The sequence below is a fragment of the Psammomys obesus genome, unplaced genomic scaffold, assembly GCF_907164565.1.
Source record: "Psammomys obesus unplaced genomic scaffold, mPsaObe1.curated_primary_1811, whole genome shotgun sequence".
NCBI lineage: Eukaryota > Metazoa > Chordata > Mammalia > Rodentia > Muridae > Psammomys > Psammomys obesus.
The window spans coordinates 28,724,686-28,746,310 of NW_026590062.1; the positions used below are offsets into that span (position 1 = coordinate 28,724,686).

Here is a 21,625-nt window from a genome sequence, read left to right on the forward strand (position 1 = left end):
TGTGTGTGTGTGTGTGTGTGTGTGTGTGTGTGTGTGTGTGTGTGTGTTAGGGGCTCACCTGCCATCTCTCCTGTCAATCATGTGGAGGTGCTGCAGAGTGGTGGCAATGTCGTGTGGGCACATGCCTGTGGCCCTACTGACGGCCTTGATGCTGATATGCCTCTCTTGGTGGTGGTAGAGGTATTCCAAGATGACACTTTTCCAGTAGGCCAGGTAGGAGAGCCGGCCCAGATCAGAAAGTGGCTTTTCGGGAGACCCTGCTTGGCCTTCTCTTCGAGAAAGCAAATAGCCTAGGGCAGAAAAAGCACAGCTCCAGTCAGCTTAGTTGTTTCCAGAGCTAGGTCCAGGAGCCACCAGAAACAATGTCAGCGTCAAGGGGAGAGCATCACACAGGTGGAGCGCATCCTGTCAAGCAAGTCGCCTCTTCCAATTACAGTGATGTCACCTCATCAGATTTCTGCTTGTCAATCTTTTGGGTGGCACCTGTAAGCCAATTCACACAGCTGGCAGCAGCGCACACACATGGTGGTATATGTCACAGAGACTGAGAGCTAAGACTAAAGATCCTGCTTCTGGGGAGTCTCAACACACTTACAGCCCAGCAAGCTTTAGGTTCTTTCAGAATGTTGGGCACTCAGGGGTCCTGGGGAAGGCCCACACGGACATTAATGGGCAGGTTGTTTTCCACAGGAGGATCCACTGGCCCTCTGGCAGCTGGGACTTAATAAAAGGGCTTCGGCTGACACAGTCTGTATTGCCTGCTCTGTTTAACCAGCCGGCTGATCTGAAGCTGTTTTAGGACTAATAAAACAATGTCTTTCAATTCCATGGTAGCAACTCATGTCTTCTTTGCTAGCTCTATTTTTATCCTTTTCATGAAAATTAACCTTTAAGTCAGCTCCAGAATGTTGCTCCTACAAATTACAAATAAAATGCATAGAAACAAAACATAACAAAAGCACACTCTTCCATATGCATATTGAAAACCCTGAGCACACGAAGCTTCACATATACAGGCTCTCTGGCAAAGAAACTCTGAAATGAGAAAACTTTAAACCCACTTAGAGTAAATGAATGAAAGCTGGTGGCTGTCTTGGTAATTAAGAGCCACTTGTGGAGTAGAGAGAAAAAATGCTGTCTGTCAAGTAACGATGTCTTCTTTGCTCTAATTATTTCAACAGCCTCACCTTTGTGAACTTCCTGGATTTAAACAGACATCAACCACGTACAGTAGGTGGCAGCAATTACCAAACCAGGCAGCTCGATAACCACTCAAATCTTCAGCATTTCTATTCTGTATCTACATTTCCAAAATGGCTGCACTTGCAAGAATGTTTTAGTTTTTTGTTGTTGTTGTTGTTGTTACAAAGAGAAATCAATGCCTCTGATCCATTTTTCCTGTTTCTCAAAACCACTGAAAATAACACAGAAATCCAGAACACGATATTCTACCTCAAAAGCATTCTGCATCTCAACAGCATTCTGCATCTTGATGTCTTTAATCTGAATGTCATACAGAATAGAAATAAAATAAACATCGGGTTTTGCCTAAGACTTTTGGCTTAACTCATCTCATTAAGTATCTGATTGAATGCAAACAAGCACCAGACTCTCACAGCCAAACCATTGTCGACGCATCACTTTGCTATAGACTGAAGCTTTCAATAGTGGTGTCAGGAACTGCCACTGAGACGGCTACTGTGCTGACGCCAGCCCATATCCAGTGCTGTCAACATGGGGAGTGCTTTGCTGCCAGAATATCGAAGGAAGCCCAAATCTCAGAAAACAGATAATTGGCACATCCGTCACCTGCTTTCTAAGTGCTTGGCACATTTTGATACAATTACCTAATCAGCTGGGGGCCCAGCTCTGTTCTCCTGTAGGGGTTGGGGTTGAGAGGGGAGGGCAGGGGTGGATATAGAACCATGGATGAGAACCCTTGTCTGTGAGATCCCACAATTAAAAGTTACCTGTAGCAGCTATGGAAGTCCCCTGGGGCTCAATGGTTCACCCACTCTTGAAGGTAGAAATGTAATTTGGCCCTTAGAGAAAGAAAGTTTTCTGCACAAGCAGAAGGCTGGTGATACAGCTCATACCCTCACCTACGCTCTCCGCTGCACAGGACTTCCTTCCCCAGAAAGCACATGCTTTTTGTTCTGTCTCTATGTTCCCACAGTCTGCACTAAGAAGGAGGCAGAATCCCTCTTCCCCATTTTACTGAGCTGTTCCTGTTTTTGCACTCTGGGTCTAAAAATGTGAGGTCATTCAGGCAAGCAGGCAACTTGAACCCCCAGGGAGCACAGGAGCATAAGGCTTTCATCCTCACTCCTACTGCCATGTCAAAAGTGCCTAAGACACTTCCTTGAACCCGACTGATGCTGCTCCGGAAGTTGAGGGTAACAAGCTTTAATGTCTTACAGGCATTGAGCACACTGGTCTTTCCTAGCAAACACCTTACTGTTTTGTACATGCAAAGGCTGAGAGGAGGCAGGGGTCTGCAAGCACTTGTTGGGAGGGATACTTTTCAGGGAGCTGAGGACAAACAACCGGATATCTAACATTCAGTCAGAACCTACTGCACACACTTCAGGTGTGAGGTGTACCAACAGCGCACACCACACAAAGCCCAGGGCCTGCAGTGCCTGCTTGGCACTGCCTGCATCAAGTGTCTCCTCCTTTAGGAACCCAGAGACCCTCAAGGAACTTACAGCTAGAAGGAAGAAAATGGCACTTCTGCAAAGAGCCATTTGGAAGTCTATAAAATCTCCCCCTGAAGGAGGATGTGCTGATGTTAAATAGAATCCACCAGGAACAATAAAAATGACCATGAATAAATTTCTTATTTCTTAGTAGTTGAGTGAAATCACATGCAGAATGAAATCCTGTGCCTTTTAGAAGGGCGTTGTGCCTACTGCTGTGCGCTGAGTGACAGAAGACAGACTGTAACTGTCATCTGCAGCAGGCACGTGCCTGGAAGGAGCTGAGCTGCTGGCACTGAATTACGCTGACCTGCAAAACACGGGGTGTTAACTAAGGGGCTTCTTGCCACCTTTCGTTCCTTTCTACTTTCTCTTGGCTCTTCAAAGCACAATTACAATATAGAGCAGACACAGCAATTTTTGGTAAGAACATTTGACTTATTAAGTAATTACAGAGATGTGATGGTTTAAGCTCTTAAATTTAACTTACCAAAAAGATTCCAAATAATTGATCTAAGATGCAGGGAAATAAAAAGCACTTATCTTGGAAGCCGGTGTATTGTCCTGAAGCATCTGAAACAAGTACAATACACCCCTGGTGAATAGACTCCCACGGCGGGCTAACACCTCTCCTTAACGCAGGACACTTGCAATCAGAAACTTCAACTACCCCTGGGGAAACCTACTGCTTCAGATGGAAAACAAAGTGATGTGTGGAAGACAAATCCCAGTAGCTGCAGTATAATTAATCGCTGGTGAAATTACTCCCTTGAACTTGCCTGTGAGACAAAGGTGCTGGCAAACAGCACTCTCTCAAGAGCGAGAACCTTGTCACTGAAAACGGAGTGACCCATACACCCTGACCTGCAATAGCTGCCCTATATTAGCACACACTCCGGCTTCCTCGCTTGCTCTACTGGAAGTGCATAAAGGGGAGAGGTGAGGTCTGAGTGGCAGCCAAAGTCTTCCATGCTGAACTCTAAGATACTCTTCGATACTCTTGAAGGGAAGGTGAATGCTGTGATGTCTACAGTGTTCCCAAGCACAGAGTCCAGTGCACCTCACCTGTTCAGGACGGCCTAAAGTGTCAATTCTCACAGTACCCGGCCCTGATCTGAGACTGAAATGGTTAACTACTTCTAGGAAAGCAGGACAGATCCACTTTAAGGTCAAAGCTTGTTTTTGCAGACATGAATAAATAAACCAATAATAATAAAATAATAAAACCAATTTGATCCCCAACCCTTGTTTATATGAAAATCCCCTCCTTTTGAACAAGTGCAATTCAAGAGGACCTAGTGGAGCAAGAGTGAAAAAAATGTTCTTGGCGAGGGTCTCTCTCCTCAAAAGTGTCACCCTCATCCTTGTACACGTCTACCTGTCATCGTCTGATTCCAAACCATATGAACTCTACTCAGCCCACTCCCATCTGCCCAGTGAATTCAGAGACGTCAGCTGCTTTAGGGGAAGATAATCTCCAAGGATTACACACCTTTCACCAACACCTGTTTAGCTTAGCAGATGCCACTGGAAGGCCTACATCAGAAGACAGCCTGGGCTTTGCAGGCCTGGGGACTGACACCAGGCCATGGACTTATGGCAACTTAAGAGAGGAGACCTGACGCCTTTAGCCACATAGCTTCCTGGAGGTGGCAGTTCACTGGGCCATACAGTCTGTTATTTGTTTCCTGGGCTAGCAGCACTGTGCCCATGTGGATAGAGGGCATGTTAGCAGTTTCCAAGGTCAATGACCCTAAGCGCCACAGCTCTGGGGCTGCTGGGTAAAAAGGTTTGTGAAGTGGGAGAAATATTGAATGCACAATGGGACTGAGTAAAGGCCCGTCAGTTCCTTGCTGGGAGAGAACAGAACAGAGTGGATTTTCTAAAGCCCTACTAGGCTGCCTGTCACCTAGAGTCTGAGTGGGTGGATTGCTCTGTTCTGTGCCTGGGTGTCACTACAAACCAAACAACTCCAGCTACAACATGAATTCCAACTTAGGTCCAGAGTGGGACCCGAGGGGAAGCATCTCTAGGCAGAAGTGGTTTGCATACTGTTAAATCAGAGGTTCTAGGACATCTTGGCTTCAGAATTTTATGATTTAAACACTTACTTAAGAGTCCAAAGAGCTTTTGTTTGTAAGAACTGTGTTGGTTTTCCTGAGACATGCTATTTATTAATTTTAAAACAGCAATAAGCCTTATGATGCTACTATAATTTCAGATGGTAAGAAGCCTTCCCGTACTTTCTGAAATGTAACAGAAGTGAGAAGGCTTGCTTTACATTCTCACCTTACAGTCAACGCCTACTTTTGTCCTTACTGTGTTATGTTTATCACAGGTCGTGACACTTCTGGAAACTCCATTTTACAGTCACGAATGAAGGGGCTAAGGAGCGTTACTCTGAGATACTTGTGGCCCGTGGACTGCCTGGACTGCACTTGGAGACCATCTCTTTTATATGAGAAACAATAACTTTGAAAACAGAGCATCAAGACCACAAGAACTTCAGAAGTGTCATCTATAGAATACACGAGAAGCCAGGAGCACAGGCTCTGGAGCCACAAGCAGCGCAGCACCATCTAACAGCTGTGAGACCCACAGCACGGATTTAATAATCTGTGTGTCTGAATCCTCACTCAGGCTACACAGCTAATAATCACACTGATCTCTTCAAGTTACTGGAAGCATTACACCGGTTAATAAAGAACACACAGAATAATGCTTAGCTTAACGATTAGCTAGTAAGGATTATTCACCATAATGAATGAATGCAATCTAGAGGCAATCATTTTGATGACTTAAAAACCCTTAACATAGGGGAAATAAAGAAAATGTGGATGGAAAGAAGTCAAATTGCTGTTTAGAGTCAGACTGAGATGAGATTCCTTCCTGTCCCTACATTTGCTTGAGACACGTGAAGACCATTCTACTGTCTCATTAGTTTCCCACCACCCAAATATAAATTTAATTAAAGAAAAAGCCACTCCCCTTTGGCCTCAGGAATAGTTAATAAATTTGCTACTGAAAATTCCTGGCAAACATAATTTGCTCCAAATTCCTTTTGGCTGTCACGTATTTAACTTCAATGACTACCCTGAAGAAACAACTAGCCCACTAAACCACAAACAATGACTGCCTCGGGCTTCAGCAGAACCATGAGGGTCCCCATACAAATATAACAAAGACTCACATATTCTAGAAGACTCAGTGTGTCCTGGGAAAATGGCTTAAACCAGAAAAATGAGGGAATGGAGACAGCATGTCTTTGGGAAAGGCCTGTCCCATGTCTCATCTCAGGCTGTTTCTCTAAGTCATGGTCTTACATCTCTTCTCAAAGATGCACTAGCTTCTGGAAAGACCATGTTAGTGCTAAACTCCTTCTCAGTAATGTGGAACAAGGCCTACTGCCCAACAACCACTCCAGGAAGGTCTTCTTCATGTTCCTCCACGCAGCACATGTGTTCAAGCCTACAGACCATGCTGGAGTTTGTCAATGAGTTTCCACGGTTCCCTGGTGGCTGTGGATGACCCTGAAGGCAGCAGCCAATCTACATCAGTTACCAGAGGAAGATGTGGCTTAGATGCACACTAACAGTCGGGGTAGACGGCAGGGAAAGGGCTCTCCTTCCTCTGCTGAGCCTGTCAGAGGGTGCTGTACATCTGCGATGGGCACCAAGCTCTACAGCCAGGGCTGCGTCTGCTGTACGGAGGCAGTCTGAGACAAATTCCCGAGACAAGACCCGAGATGAGCCAATTTAACGGGAAGTCTCTCCAGCTCTCGGCCCTCTCCTCTGATCTAGCTATGCTGCTTCTTTTTTCAATTAAATTTTTATTTTTGATATTATTACAGTTTATTCACTTTGTATCCCAGCCCTAGCCCCCTCCCTCATCTCTTCCTATGCTCCTCTCCAAGTCAATGGATACAGGAGGTCCTCCTCCCCTTCCATCTGACCCTAGCTTATCTTATCCAGTCTCATCAGAACTGGCTGCGTTATCCTCCTCTGTGGCCTGGCGAGGCTGCTCCTCCCGGGCGGGGGGGGGGGGGGGACGGGACACGCTATGCTTCTTAGCCACAGCTGCACATCAGAATCACTTCCAGGCTTGTTGCAAACCTTCATGTCTCAGCTCTTGCTTACACCAGGACAGTTTGGTCCAGAAATATATTATTAAGGGAGGAAGACTGCCTTTAAACCAGAATTTTAAACAGATACCTCTTCCCCATACCAAAGGTGGGAGACTTGGGCAGAGGGTAAAGCATTAGTGAAGACAGTGCAGAATGGATTTCACGGAGATCTCACAGTCAAACGGAACTGAGGATTGATTGTGTCCTAGTTTCTTTTTCTGTGGCTGTGACAAAAAGCACTCTTCCCAAAAGAAACTATGGGAAAAAGAGTTTATTTAGCTTGAACTCTAGGAAAAAGTTTATTTGAGGCAAGTCAGGGCAAGAAATAGAGCTGAGACCACTGGCTCATGCTGGCTCACATTCAGCTAGCTTTCTTTGTCTTTCTTTTCTTTTTTTTGAGGCAAAGTCTCTGTACGTAGCCCTGGGTGTCCTAGAGGTCACTATACAGGCTGGCTTTGGCCTCACAGAGACCCTTCCGCCTCTGTCTCCCAGTGCTGGGATTAAAAGTGTGTGCCACCATGCCTAGCTGCTAAGTTGGCTTTCTTAGAAAGCCTGCACAGGGATGGTACTGTCACCATGGGCTGCGCCCCCCACACCTCACTGATTAAGGCAATCTGATATGGGCAATCCTCCCACTAACACTTCCGTAGATGGTGCTGGCTGTGTCACATTGACAGCCAAAGCTAGGACAGTGTGCAAGAGTAAGGTATGTCACTCAAGATACGTCTTGCTTCAGGGGAAGAGAAGATATTTTTTGTTTTGTTAGGTTTCTCTGTGTAATAGCCCTGGCTGTCCTGGAACTTGATTTATAGACCAGGCTGGCCTCAAATTCACAGAGATTCGTCTGCCTCTGCCTCCAGGGTACGGAATTATTTTCTTGAGAAGATAGACAACTGTAAAATAAACTCAACCCATAGAAAATAAGGTCCTGAGATATAGGATAAAATAGTATAGAATAAGAGATGAATACTCAGCCAATATCACATATGACCAAACTACAATTAATTTAGATTATTTTTAAATGTTTAAAGTTAAAAAAAAATTTCTGTGTTTATATAAACATGTTTTGAAAGTAACCAAACTGTTTACAAAGCCAACTTCCTTCCCCAAATATCAACCAAGCTCTGACTTATCGCCCCGGGGCAATTTTATTGGGAGATGATAGAGTACTATAGGCCCCGTTTGTGACATGACAGAATGGGAAAATGCTGCTTCTACATTCTGGTAGGTAGATGCTTAGCAGATAAAGGTTCTTGCTGACAAGCTGAGTTGACACTCGGCCCCTCATGGTCGGAGAACTGACTTCTACAAGTGCACTATGGCACCCACACACATTAAATTGAATAACATTATTTTAAATTCTAGAATATTTTAGGAAGAGCAAAAGTTTAAAAGAGAAAAGTTAAGAAGTAATTTAAAACCATTTCTTCTCTTAGAAAAAAAAACTCATCATGCTAGTGACTGTTTGAAAAAAAATACTCTAAAAAATAATTTATCAGCAAAACAAACACAAACAAACAAACCTACATTGCTGTTCTTCACTCTCCTTGGATTGCTACCGAAGTTGAAACTTGAATAAAAACTTCACATACAAGCACAAACTCCTGAGCAAGAATTTCCTATTGAAAAGCTACATGATCTCAGATTCTCCACTAAACTCATATACTTGGTATAAAGCATGCATTTTCAGCAAATGCTGTGTGGCCCTACAGTGTAACAGCCATGAAATCACTTTGCTGCCAAGAGACCACAACTGAATTGAACTTAAGTGCCACCACTAAAAGCAAAGCCGGATGTTCTTTGGCCACTTTTATAGGCCTAAAGCTCTGTAGGGGCATGTATGCACTCATCTCAGCTCGTCCAACAAAGCTGGGTGTGAGTGACGTTTGCTTACACTACTGTGGGTACTGCCTCTGCTTCTGAATCAGGCTCAGGAGCCGGCCTGCTGGCACAGCCTGTATATCCCAGCTATTCAGGAAGTTATGGAAGGACTAAGGTTCAAGGCCAGCCTGGGCAACTTATCGATAACAACAGTTAAAAGGGATGTGCAGCTCAATGGCAGAGTGCTAACCTAGCATGTGTGAGGCTTGAGCTTGCAGACAGATGGTACATTTCTCTGAATCCCTTGAATGACACAAAAATTGTCTGCTGTGCAAACTGATTCTAACCCTGGAAGTAGCTAGAATGGAGGCACCATAACAATATATTAATACGGGCAAAGCATTACCCACAATACCACAATCATCATTTCCAGTAGTCTTCCTGTGTGGTCACTGTTAATCACCAGAGGGCCAACTTCTAAGGTACTGGAATGTACAGGGAAAGTTTTGGTGGTTGAGTATCTATTATGTGCACACTAGGCATGTTCTGGCTAAGCTGTCCAAAATACTGCTTTCCATATTTAGCTGGAGACAAAGCTCAGGGAGCTTGATTTGCTCACTACCAGACAACTATTAAATCCAAGAGCCACAAAGTACATAAATAACAGGAACTCAAACACACACGGTAATAGCTACAGTTCATGACTGAGAACTCAATTCAATGCTACACTGGCAGTGATCATATGGCAACCATCATTTACAAACCAAAGGGCAGTGCACATACTCAGGAGGGCATACACACCAAGGCGGCGCTATGTGATCGTGGACAAGAACACTGAACTGTAAATTATATAACTGTCTCTTGTAATTACCCTCTGCAGAACAGAAACAAACTACTTCCTGTGTAATTTGCAGAAAAATGGAGATTGAGATACACAATCACTTTTTCCTTGGTTTTAACCCTTCAGCAGCTATTAAATTATATGTGATGAGGTCAAAGAAAGTTAATTTATTATGAAAACTTGGCAGAAAGGTATTTCAAAGAAAATCCTCTGAAAAGCTCCCAGCAGTAATGAAATCTGGTGACTTCTCTTCAGGGAAGAGTTATCTAAACTGTTTGCATGGTTAAAACAAATTCACAAGCACCATTCATTTTATCTTTTCTCTAAAAATACTTGCTATGGTCTGTACGTCTTTAACTGGAGGCAACTAAAAAGCTGCCGGGTGGAAGGCAGGCTGGCAGAGTCCTCAGATGCACCTTCTGTTATGGTAGGGAGAACATGATTAACTCCCTTGAATTCATGGGGAAAGATCCAGCATTGGGGTAAAGCACAGGGCAGGACTTTAGTCTTAAGAACACAAAGACATCTTGTTCTTTCTCTCTGCGTGTGTGTGTGTGTGACAGAGGCCACAGGTCAAATCTGGGTGTCCTCCTTGATCTCACCCAGCACAGCTTCATTTTGGCAACTTTCTCTGGCATTTTCTCTTCTGTGGCACTGCTTTTTAAGTGCCCAAACTTCACAAAGCCCCTAGACCAAGCACTCTAGAAGGCAGAAAGGGCATTTCCTATTGACTTTTGCAGTGTCTGCCAGGACTGTATTTGTTCAATTTGGATCTTAATAAACAGAGAACAGAGTATGAGTGCCAAGGCTGCAGTCTCCTGTTCATCTCCCTGGCCTCAGTCATAGTTTCTCTCTCTAGTCCATCTCATTGTAAAAATGTTTATCATCATTTAAAAATTTTAAATTATTTTATTATTTCCTATGTGTATGACTATTTTGCCCTGCAAAGGACCATGCACCTTGTCAGTGCCTGGTGTCTATGGAGGCCAAAAGAGGGAATTGGATGCCCCGAAACTGGAGTCACAGATGGCCACGAACCGCATGTGGGTTCTGGGAATGGAACCTGGGTCCTGTGGGAGAGCAGCCAGTACTTTTAACTGCTGAGCCACTTGTCAAGCCCCCATAAGTATTTATCTGAATCTTCCATTTCATCACCCTTCACTCTTCAGTCATGTTTAGGAGCGGAAGCAGAAATTACAGGAAGGCTACTCTGTATGTAAGAGACTCAGCACCCGAGGCTTAGTGTAGTAAGGTTTTCTGTCACATGAGAACAGCTTTCCAAGGGCTGACAGGAAGCCAGTGCCAAGCACCAAGCACTTCCTTATGTAAAGCAGCAGAGGTGAACAACTCTCTCTTCTTACATCACTGCTGATGTGATACCACCAACAAACAGAAAAGGCGATCCGGTTTTAAGAATTATGGCTGTAAGCAGATGCCACACGGTGTGTGACCTCCAGCTTTAATGGCTTGAAACAAAACACAACTCCACAGATACAAAGGACTACCCTGAGTATGGCCTAGTGGATTACTGTAGGGCAACTGTGCTTGTAACTATCACCTGGCCCATGACACAGAATTTGCTGATCACCACAAGGGGCCTTCTGTTTGTCCTAGGTAATCCCCCCTCCTCCTTCTCTCGTAAGTGACCATTATCAGGGCTTTTTCTAGCAATCCCTGACAGGTTTTTGTTATTCTTATTATTTTCAGATTTATTTGTTTATTTATTTTTATGTTTGTTTTTTTTTGAGACAGGGTTTCTCTGTGTAGTCTCAGCTGTCCTGGAACTCACTCTGCAGACCAGGCTGACCCTGAACCCACCTGCCTCTCTGCCTCCCGAGCGCTGGGATTAAAGGTGTATGCCACCACCACTTGGCTGTAGATTTATCTATTTATTCTACGAACAGTTGCTTGCATGTGCCTGTGAATGATGTTCATGCCTGATGCCCACAGAGGCCACAGGTCAACTCTGAGTGTCTTCTTTGATTTATTTTCTACCTTATTGAGACAGGGACTCATGAATCTGGAGCTCACCTATTTGGCCAGGCTGGCCAGCAAGCAAGCTCCTGGTATGTAGCCCACCGAGGCTCCTTGCTCCACACCTACCGCAGCACCGAGTTTACAGGTATGTACCACTGCACTGAGCTTTTGTGGGGATGCAAGAAGCTAAACTCAGGTCCTTACCCTCGTGCAGCAGGAACTTTAACAACAGAATGCTGCTTTTCCACACAAAGACCTCTGCCTCATTTCTAGGTCTGCCTGCATTACATTTTCTCACAATTTTAGCAACATTATTTTTGGTCCCTGCTACAGCATAGCTAACTGTGCTGCACATTTGTTTCAATATAAGTAACTATATAAATAACAAAAATCTTTAACCCACTCAATTACTTTTATACACTTTAAAACATTAATTTAAAACAATTTTGTTGAAGAAAGGTTCTTCTTTAATGTGAAGCCAAAGCAAACACGACAGTATAGTATGACAGCAGTGTAAAATGATGTTAAACACAAAGCTAGCAGGGTAATCATTCCCTAGCTGTAGCTCTTAAATAAAGAAAAACTTATTTTTCAGTCACCTTGGCACCCAAACCAGGCAGCGTACTAATTTCAACCAGTAAGAACATAGGCTTGTGTGATACTGTTCTAACAGTGGAAATTTTGCCTTACAAACACCTTAGCTGGGCCAGTGAAAGAGAGCTGGAAGCATTTCCTACTGCGAAACATCGTGCATGCCACTTACACATCATGCATGGATGAGACTTGAACCCTATGTCTGACACCCCTGCCCCACAGAAAAGACTGAATCATTTGCCTTCCGGTCTGCATCACCCAGTCCATCCCTGGCAAGGTTTGGGTACAGCATGTTTGCAGAAGGAGGAATAAAGGTATACATGAGACAAGACAAAGGAGGGCAGACAATCTCAGAAGCCACCTGGGTATCCTGGAGGAGCTATCAGCGATACAAAGAGTCGAGCCAGGCACCCATTTATTTCCTTAACAGATCTTGTTGCATGCTCACTGTGTGACAAGCACTGTGCTTGTGGCCGGGCTTTCAACCCTGCACAAGTCCCTGTCCTCAGGATCCCACTGCCAAGGCTCCACTTACCTACTGCTTACCGATTAGCTAGTTGCATGGAATCTGTCTAGTTGTGGGTTCTAACATGACTCACTACACATACCCACTGGTTAGCAATATGAACAAAGATTCCAGAACAACAAAATCCACCTGTACACCAAAGGCTGAAAACCTCTGAGCTATGTAAAGCAAAGCAGTAGTGCTAAAAAAAAAAAAAAAAAAAAGAGACTGCAGACCGCATGTTTCATATTTACAATGTTTTCATTGAAGCGATGAATACACACCATTCTATACAAACTATTCATTTGCTCTTATTTATGACAAGCTTAGTTTCTCTGAAAAGGATACATGCACCATTGGCTGCCCTGCCTCATGCAATGCATTTCAATGCATTCGGTAATAGTCAACCTCTGAATAAATCACCACCAACTCAATTTTCAACCTCAATGTTATATTTAACATATTAAAATACATCACACATCAGCTCTTGTACTAAAACAGTACAGGCAAAGGCTTTTAGTAAAACAGGGAAAATACTCATCTTCTTGTTATATTACAGACTACACTATTAAAATATATCATCATTAACACTTAATTACACAGAACAAAACAAGTCTTCCAGGGACCTAACAAACGTCCAGTGACAAGCAGCTGGCCCAGGATCTTCCAAGTGTCAAGGCAGGAGTCCCTATCCTAGAGCTGGCAGGATCCAGGCACCAATTCACAAGAACATCTCGATTTTCTTTAATGACTGCCTTGATGGCACGAACCAGGGAGGAGAGTAGTGGGGAAAAGGAGCAGAGAGAGCTGGCTTGACAGTTTCTGAGGACAAACACTAGAATCTTCCTTCCAACATAATTGTGCCAAGGAATGAACTATCTGATAACAGTAAGAAATGTGACTTAGTCACACCTCTCTTCTCTCTAATCAAGCTTGACAATGAGAACAACAATCCTTTCTGTTTCAACTTAAAAGATCTCAAGAGCGAGCCTGCATGCCAATAGAGCTCAGAGGGCAGGCCGGCCAGCATCACCGGGAAGAGATGTGCCATGCACTGGGTTGGGACAGCACGCTCCTCTTTCTTTTCCTTCTTAAAAAATAGCAAGTGCCACAAAAAAGGTGAATTAATCAAGTTCCTCTTGTGGTAATTCGGTACTCACTGGTAGGACAAATACTAAAGGGCCTACAAAGTGCCGGGGTCTTCTAGAAAGCTTTCTTTTGATAAAAGATAATAACAAAACCCAACATATATAGTATCTACGGAACTTTCTAGAAGACTTTCTATCTGCTTAATCAAAAGGTGTTTTGTTTTGTTTTTTTAAATGGTGTCACTTAAAAAAAAAACAAAGCTGCATTGAGCAGGTAGCATATATAATTTTATGGTACTACTGTTACCACTCTAAAAACACAGAGGATGTTTTCAGCCATAAAACAACATTCTTAGAGTCAGTCATGCTCACTCCTAAACACACCTGTAATGTCTGGCCCACCAGGCTCACATAGGTGGAGTGTGTCCCTAGTGGGGGCTTTCTGACTATCCCCTAACCTGCACATGGTGAATCCACCTGCCTCAGGGAGTGAAGGGATAAGGCTGCTAGGACAAGATGGCAGGTGTCGCAATTCTGCTTGCCTCAACTGTTTCTACCTACCCACCTGGACCCATTTTTGGGTTACCTATGAGACAGTACAGCCCTAAGTTATCCACATATGCAGAGGTGCCCACAACTCCTCATTGGATAAACGTGGTGTCTCAGCATGGCCTAGCATGGCTAAGACAGTTTCTGAAAGAGACTCAGTGTGCCACAATGCGACATGCAATTGTTCCATGTGACAGGCCTGTGGCTCCACACAGCCATGTTACAACCGACAGGGGCTGGCAATGTCTTATAAGAAACATGCCAACATCAAACTTTATTTGAAAAGAACCAGTTTCTTGCAGATTGAAATCATCTGAAATTTCTGATTAAGCATTTTTAAGTTCTACTTAAATGTGTGGAAACTCTTTTAAGAAAAACTCCAGCCTACTCTTTATTGTCTGAGACAGCTCCTCATCGTGTACCCAGCTTTCCTGGAACTTGATATATAGACCAAGCTGGCATCAAGCTCTCAACCATCTTCCAGCCTCTGCCTTCTGAGTACTGGGATTAAAGACATGTGCCACAAGGCCCAGCAAGCAATGTTTCTTTGTCCCCTTTATTTTAGTTTTATGTACACGGGTATTTGGCCTGTGTGCTCACCATGTGGATGCATAGTGCCCACAGAGACCAAGAGAGGGTGCTGGACGCCCTGGAATTGGAGTCACACACACAAGGTGCTAAGAGGCTATGTGAATGCTGAGAACTGAAACTGGGTCCTTTGGAAGCACAGTCTGTGCTCACCACCAGTGACCTACCTCTGCAGCTCTGCAGCAGACCATTTTTAAAGAATCCCCATCCCGAAAGGCAAAGAGGATGGACATCAGAAGAAGGAAACAGGAAACAAATTAGGAACCTGCCACAGAGGGCCTCTGAAAGGCTCTGCCCTGCAGACTATCAAAGCAGATGCTGAGACTTAGGGCCAACTGTTGGGCAGAGTGCATGGAATCTTATGAAAGAAGCGGGAAATAGGAATATCTGGAGAGGATAGGAACTCCACAAGGAGAGCAACAGAACCAGAAAATTTGAACACAGGGAACTTCTCAGAGACTCATACTCCAACCAAGTACCATGTATGGAGATAACCTAGAACCCCTGCACAGAAGTAACCCATGGCAGTTCAGTGTCCAAGTGGGTTCCATAGTAATGGGAAGAGGGACTGCCTCTGACATGAACTGATTGGCCTGCTCTTTGATCACCTCCCCCTGAGGGGGGAGCAGCCTTACCAGGCCACAGAAGATGACAATGCAGCCACCCCTGATGTGATCTGATAGACTAGGATCAGAAGGAAGGAGAGAGGGACCTCCCCTATCAGTGGACTTGGGGAGGGGCATGCGTGAAGAAGGGGGAGGGAAGATGAGATTAGGAGGGGAGGAGGGGGGTGTATGGGGGGGATACAAAGTGAATAAAGTGTCATTAATAAGAGTTAAAAATGTTATTATCATCGTTGTCGTGCAAACATGACTGTGCACAGATGCTGGAGTATATATGGAGGTCAGAAGATGACACTCAGGAGTTGGTTCCCCCTACTCTCTGGGTTCCTGGTACTGAACGCAGGTCATCAGGGTCACAGAGCAAGCACGCACACCTACTGAGTTAGCTATCATGCTGACTCTAGAATCTATACTTCTAGTCAGTAAATTTTGGTCTCTTAGCTAGGCAAGTATCATTAACTTCACTAAATGTCCTTTATGACTTTGTAATAAAAACTGCATTTGAATATAATTTGTTTTCATTTTAATCTTCCTCTTTAGCATCACCTAACACACACACACACACACACACACACACACACACACACACACACACACTCCCAGTGTCCTAGTCTTTACAATTTAAAACAAGCCTACACTCACGTTGCTAGCAGCTCCGGAAAGCTAAGCTTTCTGAACTAGTCCTCACTGCTTCACTGCTCTCTGCTCTGTTTTTTTTTTTTTTTGAGATAGGGTTTCATTTTGTAGTCCATCCTGGTCTCCAGAACCCATGGCAATCCTCTGCCTCAGCCTAGAATTACAGACACGAGCCACCATTCTTGGGTAAATCCACTTCTTTTTATAAATGTCCTTCGCTCTGTGTTTGCGCGCACACGTGCATGTATGCGCGAGTTAGTGGCATCTTTTTGGACTCAGATCTTCCCTTCCACCACGTATCCCATTCCAGGGATCACACTCAGCTTTTCAGGCCTGTAAAACAACCACTTTCACCTGCTAAACAACCCGGCAAGCCCTGAACTAATTTCTTTTAACTGTATTTAAGCCACAGCCTTCCAAGTATACCGTTTACATGTTCTCCTTTGGGGCCCTGGAGATCTATGAGGGGTTTCTTCATGTCTCTGTGCCCCCAGAGTCACTCTCCTCTCAGTTCCTATGTGTAACTCAGGTGACACACAGCAAGTAGCTTAGAAATGGTGGCTGTGTTAAGAAAGCGGTTAGCGCTGAGCACTTGCCTCCTCTGTTTTCTGGATTCCATCCTTTCCCATTCCTCTGTTTCTGGTTGCTCTCTAACTCACTATCAGTCCCGTGGATGCTAGAGCTGCAAAGGCCCATTCCTGAATTTCATTTCCCTACATACCACCCCCCAAATGGACTCCAGGAATATTTAATCTGTCTGCAGCAGCTGAAACATCTAATAGGTGTCCCATGCAAATCATGCTTTGGAGTATGTCAGTTCCCTAAGCTTGGAGCTCAGTGCTCAGCCTGGATTGTCAGCACTTGAATTTCTTAGGGGCTCTGAGCACACACTGCACAAATCCGCTGCAGACAGCCACTGCTGGTTGACAGGTCAGCATGAACAACAGCAAAATCTTTTCACTTCAGTCACTGGCATTAAGGTTTTCAGTGGAGTGTACATCAGGATCCCAGTGATTAATGCTGGAGACATGAGCAGTGAAGGAAGTGAGCCCAGCATGGCTCAGGGTTTTTACTTTTCTTCCAGAGGACCCAAGTTCAGTTTCCAGCACCCATTCAGAGTAGCTCACACCTCCTGTAGCTCCAGGAGGAAACCTCTGAAGGAGCTCATATTTACATGTACACACACACACACACACACACACGTAATTAAAAACAAAATAAATCTCAAGGTCTCTGGCACTATGTGTGCTAGGCGTGTGATACTTCCACACCTATACGTATGTATACACACTTGTGATCGTGTACACAGTAAAGTACTAGAAGTAACCTGTATGCACATAGGGATATGTGAACAAACCATATATATCCACACAATGTGCATCAAGACACTTTTTTATATCAAGTGATTCCTGATACAGACTATAAATGCAAAAGAACAAAATTAAAAAGGCTACAGTGATGTTTTATGCAAAAAGGAAATAAGAAAACACACAACTATGTGATCATACAGAAAGGACAGGATTGAGAAACCAGAAATGGACACAGCTGGTGACCTATGCAACAGACTAGGAACTGGGCAGGACAAGGGAGTACAGGAACATAGCTTTAATGTGGTTTTAACTTAAAAAGAAAAGAAAACAAAAAAACAAAAACAGGTCATTATTTTTCTGTTTTGGTTTTTTACAACAAAACAGCAAGTATAGAGGGAAAAACCAAACAGAAACAAACACAACCATTTCTTTACGTGTATGTGTGCATGGGCCAGAGGCTGGAACGCAGTGTCTGCCTCTGCCAAGCTCTATCCCCCTCATCTTTTAAACACTTTATTGAAGGGCTGGAGAGATGGGTCAGTGGTTAAGAGCACTGGCTGCTCTTCTTAGCCGTCCTGAGTTCAAGTCCTAGCACCCACATGATGGCCCTTAACCATCTATAAAGCTGGTGCCCTCTCCTGGTGGGCAGACAGACCACTGCATGCATAATAAATAAATCTTAAAAAACAAAACAGAACAAAAGCCAAACAATTTATTTATTATCTGTATGTGGATGGGTGCTTTGCCTACATGTACCTCTGTGTACCATGGAAACACCTGGTGCCCACAGGAGTCAGAAGAGGGCACCAGATCCCCATAGGCCTGCAATCACAAACAGTTGTGAGATTCTATGTGGGTCCTGGGAACGGAACTCTAGCCAGTGCCCTTAACTGCCAAGCCCCACCTCTCCATCTTGGGCGTGGTGGTACACATCGGTCACTCCCAAACTCAGGAGGTGGGAGAAGGAGGATCAGAAGTCGAAGGTCAGCCTAGGTTTTGTGAGGCCCTGCCTCAGAACACCAAATTAAAAAAAAAATCTCATTAATGAAACTAGGAGGTAAAAATGGGAGAAACCGGTATTCACATAATCTCAAGGCATTTTCTTACCAGACACTAATTACTCAGCGATACGCGCAGTACTACTTCATAACATCTAACTATGTTTTATGCACGAGGCTACAACTTAGCTTCCCCTCATCACCCAAGTCTAATAACAATGCAACATCAGAGAAGTACCAAGGAAAAGGTAGGTGCTGTCAGGACATGTCCGTACCCTTCACAATGCCCAAGAGCTAAAATTGATACAGATACCGCTGTAGACTGCAGGAAATTCGAGACCCAGTGACTAAATGTGTTAAGAGATAAGACCCCTATGTGACATAGGAACCCACACTGAGGGCTAACCCTCCCTGGAAAGGACAGCAGGAGAAACTGGCAAGACGAAATCAGAATCTATGCACTTATACAGAGTGCTGGGGCCAACAGGGATTTTTGATAGTTTGTGGGGCATGGGGAAGAGCTTCTTTTAAGATGGTCAAATGCACACGCAGTTCACCCTTCACCACAATTCAGGAAACAAATCTATGAGAGAAGAGTATGAATGAAGAGCAGACACAATAAAGGGAGCGCCCAGGAGATCCAGGGAAAGGATACATGGGAATTCTAGGCACATTTTTTTTAAACTTTTCTTTCAAGTCTGATATTTCTTTCAAAATAAAAGGGAAATAGTGAGATATATAAGGCATTACCAGGCAGCTTGAACAGCAGGAGCAGGCCAGGCTTAGGAAGAACATTCCAGCTCCCTAGTGCCTAGCTGCACTCCGTGGGAAGAGCAGCTATTTTCCTTGTCTGTGGGAGGCAAAGAGTAGCAGAAGTTTTGTGGGAAGTGGGCTTCTTTGAAGTCCTAACATGTCTGGTGAGGGTGGAGAGTTGTCTGCATGTGTGTAGGAGGGCTTTAAAGTTTTTTGACTAGGGGAGAAGAAATCTCAGAATCCAGGAGAAAAAGATACGGCATCAACTTCATCCTGTGTCTATCACTCCTTTTTGCATTATGTTAAATTTTGGGCAGTTACAAAACCCATGAGTTAGTTTATGAGCAGGCTGGGCATTTGTACCTTTTAGTCACTCTGGCCAAGTTGTGCAAACAGCCTCCTGGAAAACCTCACTCTGACAAACCCCACACAAGCTGTTTCAGAAACAAAAAAAAAACCCCAACTTCTTCTAAGGGCAGCATTTGGTCCTGTGGACAATCTTATCACTTCTCTTACTGTCCTGGTGTTTGTGCCTGTGTTCCTCAGGCACATACACACTACCCTAGACCAGAGCTATAGCCCAGCTGCAGGCAGGCAGCCAGAGCTTCCTCTCTGTCCGTATGCTGTTTCAGTTTGCTAAATTAGCCACCATTGACAAGAACTTCCCTACTTTACAGTTTAATTCACCTACTGAAAATGCAACCTTGATCAAAAGATCCCAGCCTTATATAACAGAACTCAAACCATTAAGAGGTCCCTTTAACAAAACAGGACATGTTTTAGGGCCTTTAAACCCTGCTTATCTTTCTTACCCAGATCACTGAATTATGAGGCAAAATGATGAGAGGTCATGTGCCCCATGGTCCCTCCCTCTGTAAAAGAAAGGGCTCTGGAAAGATATTTATCTAACATTATTTTAAGTGACTCCCAAGGGGATGCTATTAATTTTTCAACAGCCAATTCCTTAAGATCATCCAAGGAATCCTTCTGGTTTAAAAGTGAAGTTTATTTGGATTTACACCCATTCCCATTTTCTTGTGAGTACTGTAAAGCTCTGAGTGGACAATACCAATTCACTTTGAACTACTCCACCCTCAACCCCTTTCAATATGGAGAGGGACTGATTCCAGGGCCTAATGCTTGTTAGGCAACAACTCCACCACAGAGCCACATGCCCAGCCTCCCTGTTAACTATACTGAAGTCTTCCTTCTTAGTGCTTAGCCACTCCATTGGAGAGACAAGGCCAATGGTTCTAATGGCATTCATCACAATGGCCCCAAATATCCCAGAAAATGTTCTCTTATGCTCGGAACCTCATGTCTGAAATTACAGGGTGGTGATTAGGAATGGTGATGCACGCTTCTAATTTTAATGGGGGCAGAGGCAGGCAGACCTCTGGGAGATGCAGACCAGGCTGGTCTGCACGCTGACTCCCAAGCCAGCTAGAGCTGTAATGCGAGAGCCTTTCTCAGAAGAAAGAAAAGTTCAAGTCCATCTTGTTTATTCATGTCGTGTGCTGAACTTTTAAATAGATTTAGCACTTAAAGGGGGTGCCTTGTTACCTGGGTTGTTCATGCATGTACAAGGCCATGGAGCCAGATTATATTTTACAAACATGAGGACTGTTTTTAGAGCTTGACTTTTTAGTTGGTGATACCAATTCCTTTATACTTTAGGCATCACTTTAAATATCTTCATACTGCTTTGGAGATTCAATTCCTATCAAGAAAGCCACATCTAACACAGACTGTTATGGGAGCTATGCTGCTTGATACAAAGAAAGCATCCAAGGAGGTCATGATAACTTAGAAGCATGATATTTTGATGACTGCCGCAGAAGGGCAAATATGGTCTAAGCATACTTGGAATATGTCCAAGAAGGGATGAGACAGAATGTAAGAAGACAGCATCAAAATGAAGGGGTTCCTGAGTTGTTACCAAGTGAGCATGATTTTGAGCAGGCAGAGCAGGAAAGAGGAAGTGGTCATGTAAGGAAAGGGAATGCACAGAAAAAGAATAGAGAAATGGTAGCATCCTTAGGAGCTGGAGAAAAGGAAGCTAATGAGTCAAAAGCTTAAAAGGCAGCCTGGAATTGTACGTTGGAAAGTCTCTTGATTCTATCGGCACAAAATAGTGTCACGAGATTTAGGCTTGAATAACTGTGATGCACACCAGAAAGCATAACTGTAGATGAGCATCTCGTGGATGGTTGTAGCAGAGAAATACTGTCTTCAGCTGTACACCCACTTGTATACTACCAGGCACTAAAGCCACACAGATGGCCCTGGTTGAATCCAGAGGAACACAGGTAAAAAGACATGAGTATGGGAAAGAGATTAAGTAGTAGGCAGGGTTATGGACGAAGGAGAGGGAGAAATACGAGAGTACGAGAAAGAGCAGTCAGAGTACATGTATGAAAGCATTGAAGAACAATTTGATTTAAAAAAAAAAAGGAAGAAAGAAAGAAAGAAAGAAAGAAAGAAAGAAAGAAAGAAAGAAAGAAAGAAAAAGAAATTGAT

At 44.0% G+C, this 21,625-nt stretch overlaps 1 protein-coding gene across 6 annotated transcripts in view; it reads right to left on the reverse strand.

The window, feature by feature from the left end:
• Nucleotides 1-21,625, reverse strand: part of Kat6b (lysine acetyltransferase 6B) — a 164,900-nt gene that overhangs the window by 11,425 nt on the left and 131,850 nt on the right. For all 6 annotated transcript variants that reach the window (XM_055606191.1, XM_055606190.1, XM_055606192.1 and 3 more), the window contains one exon: nt 59-290. In XM_055606191.1, coding sequence (XP_055462166.1) covers nt 59-290 — 232 coding nt within the window. The remainder of the gene's footprint in view (nt 1-58; nt 291-21,625) is intronic.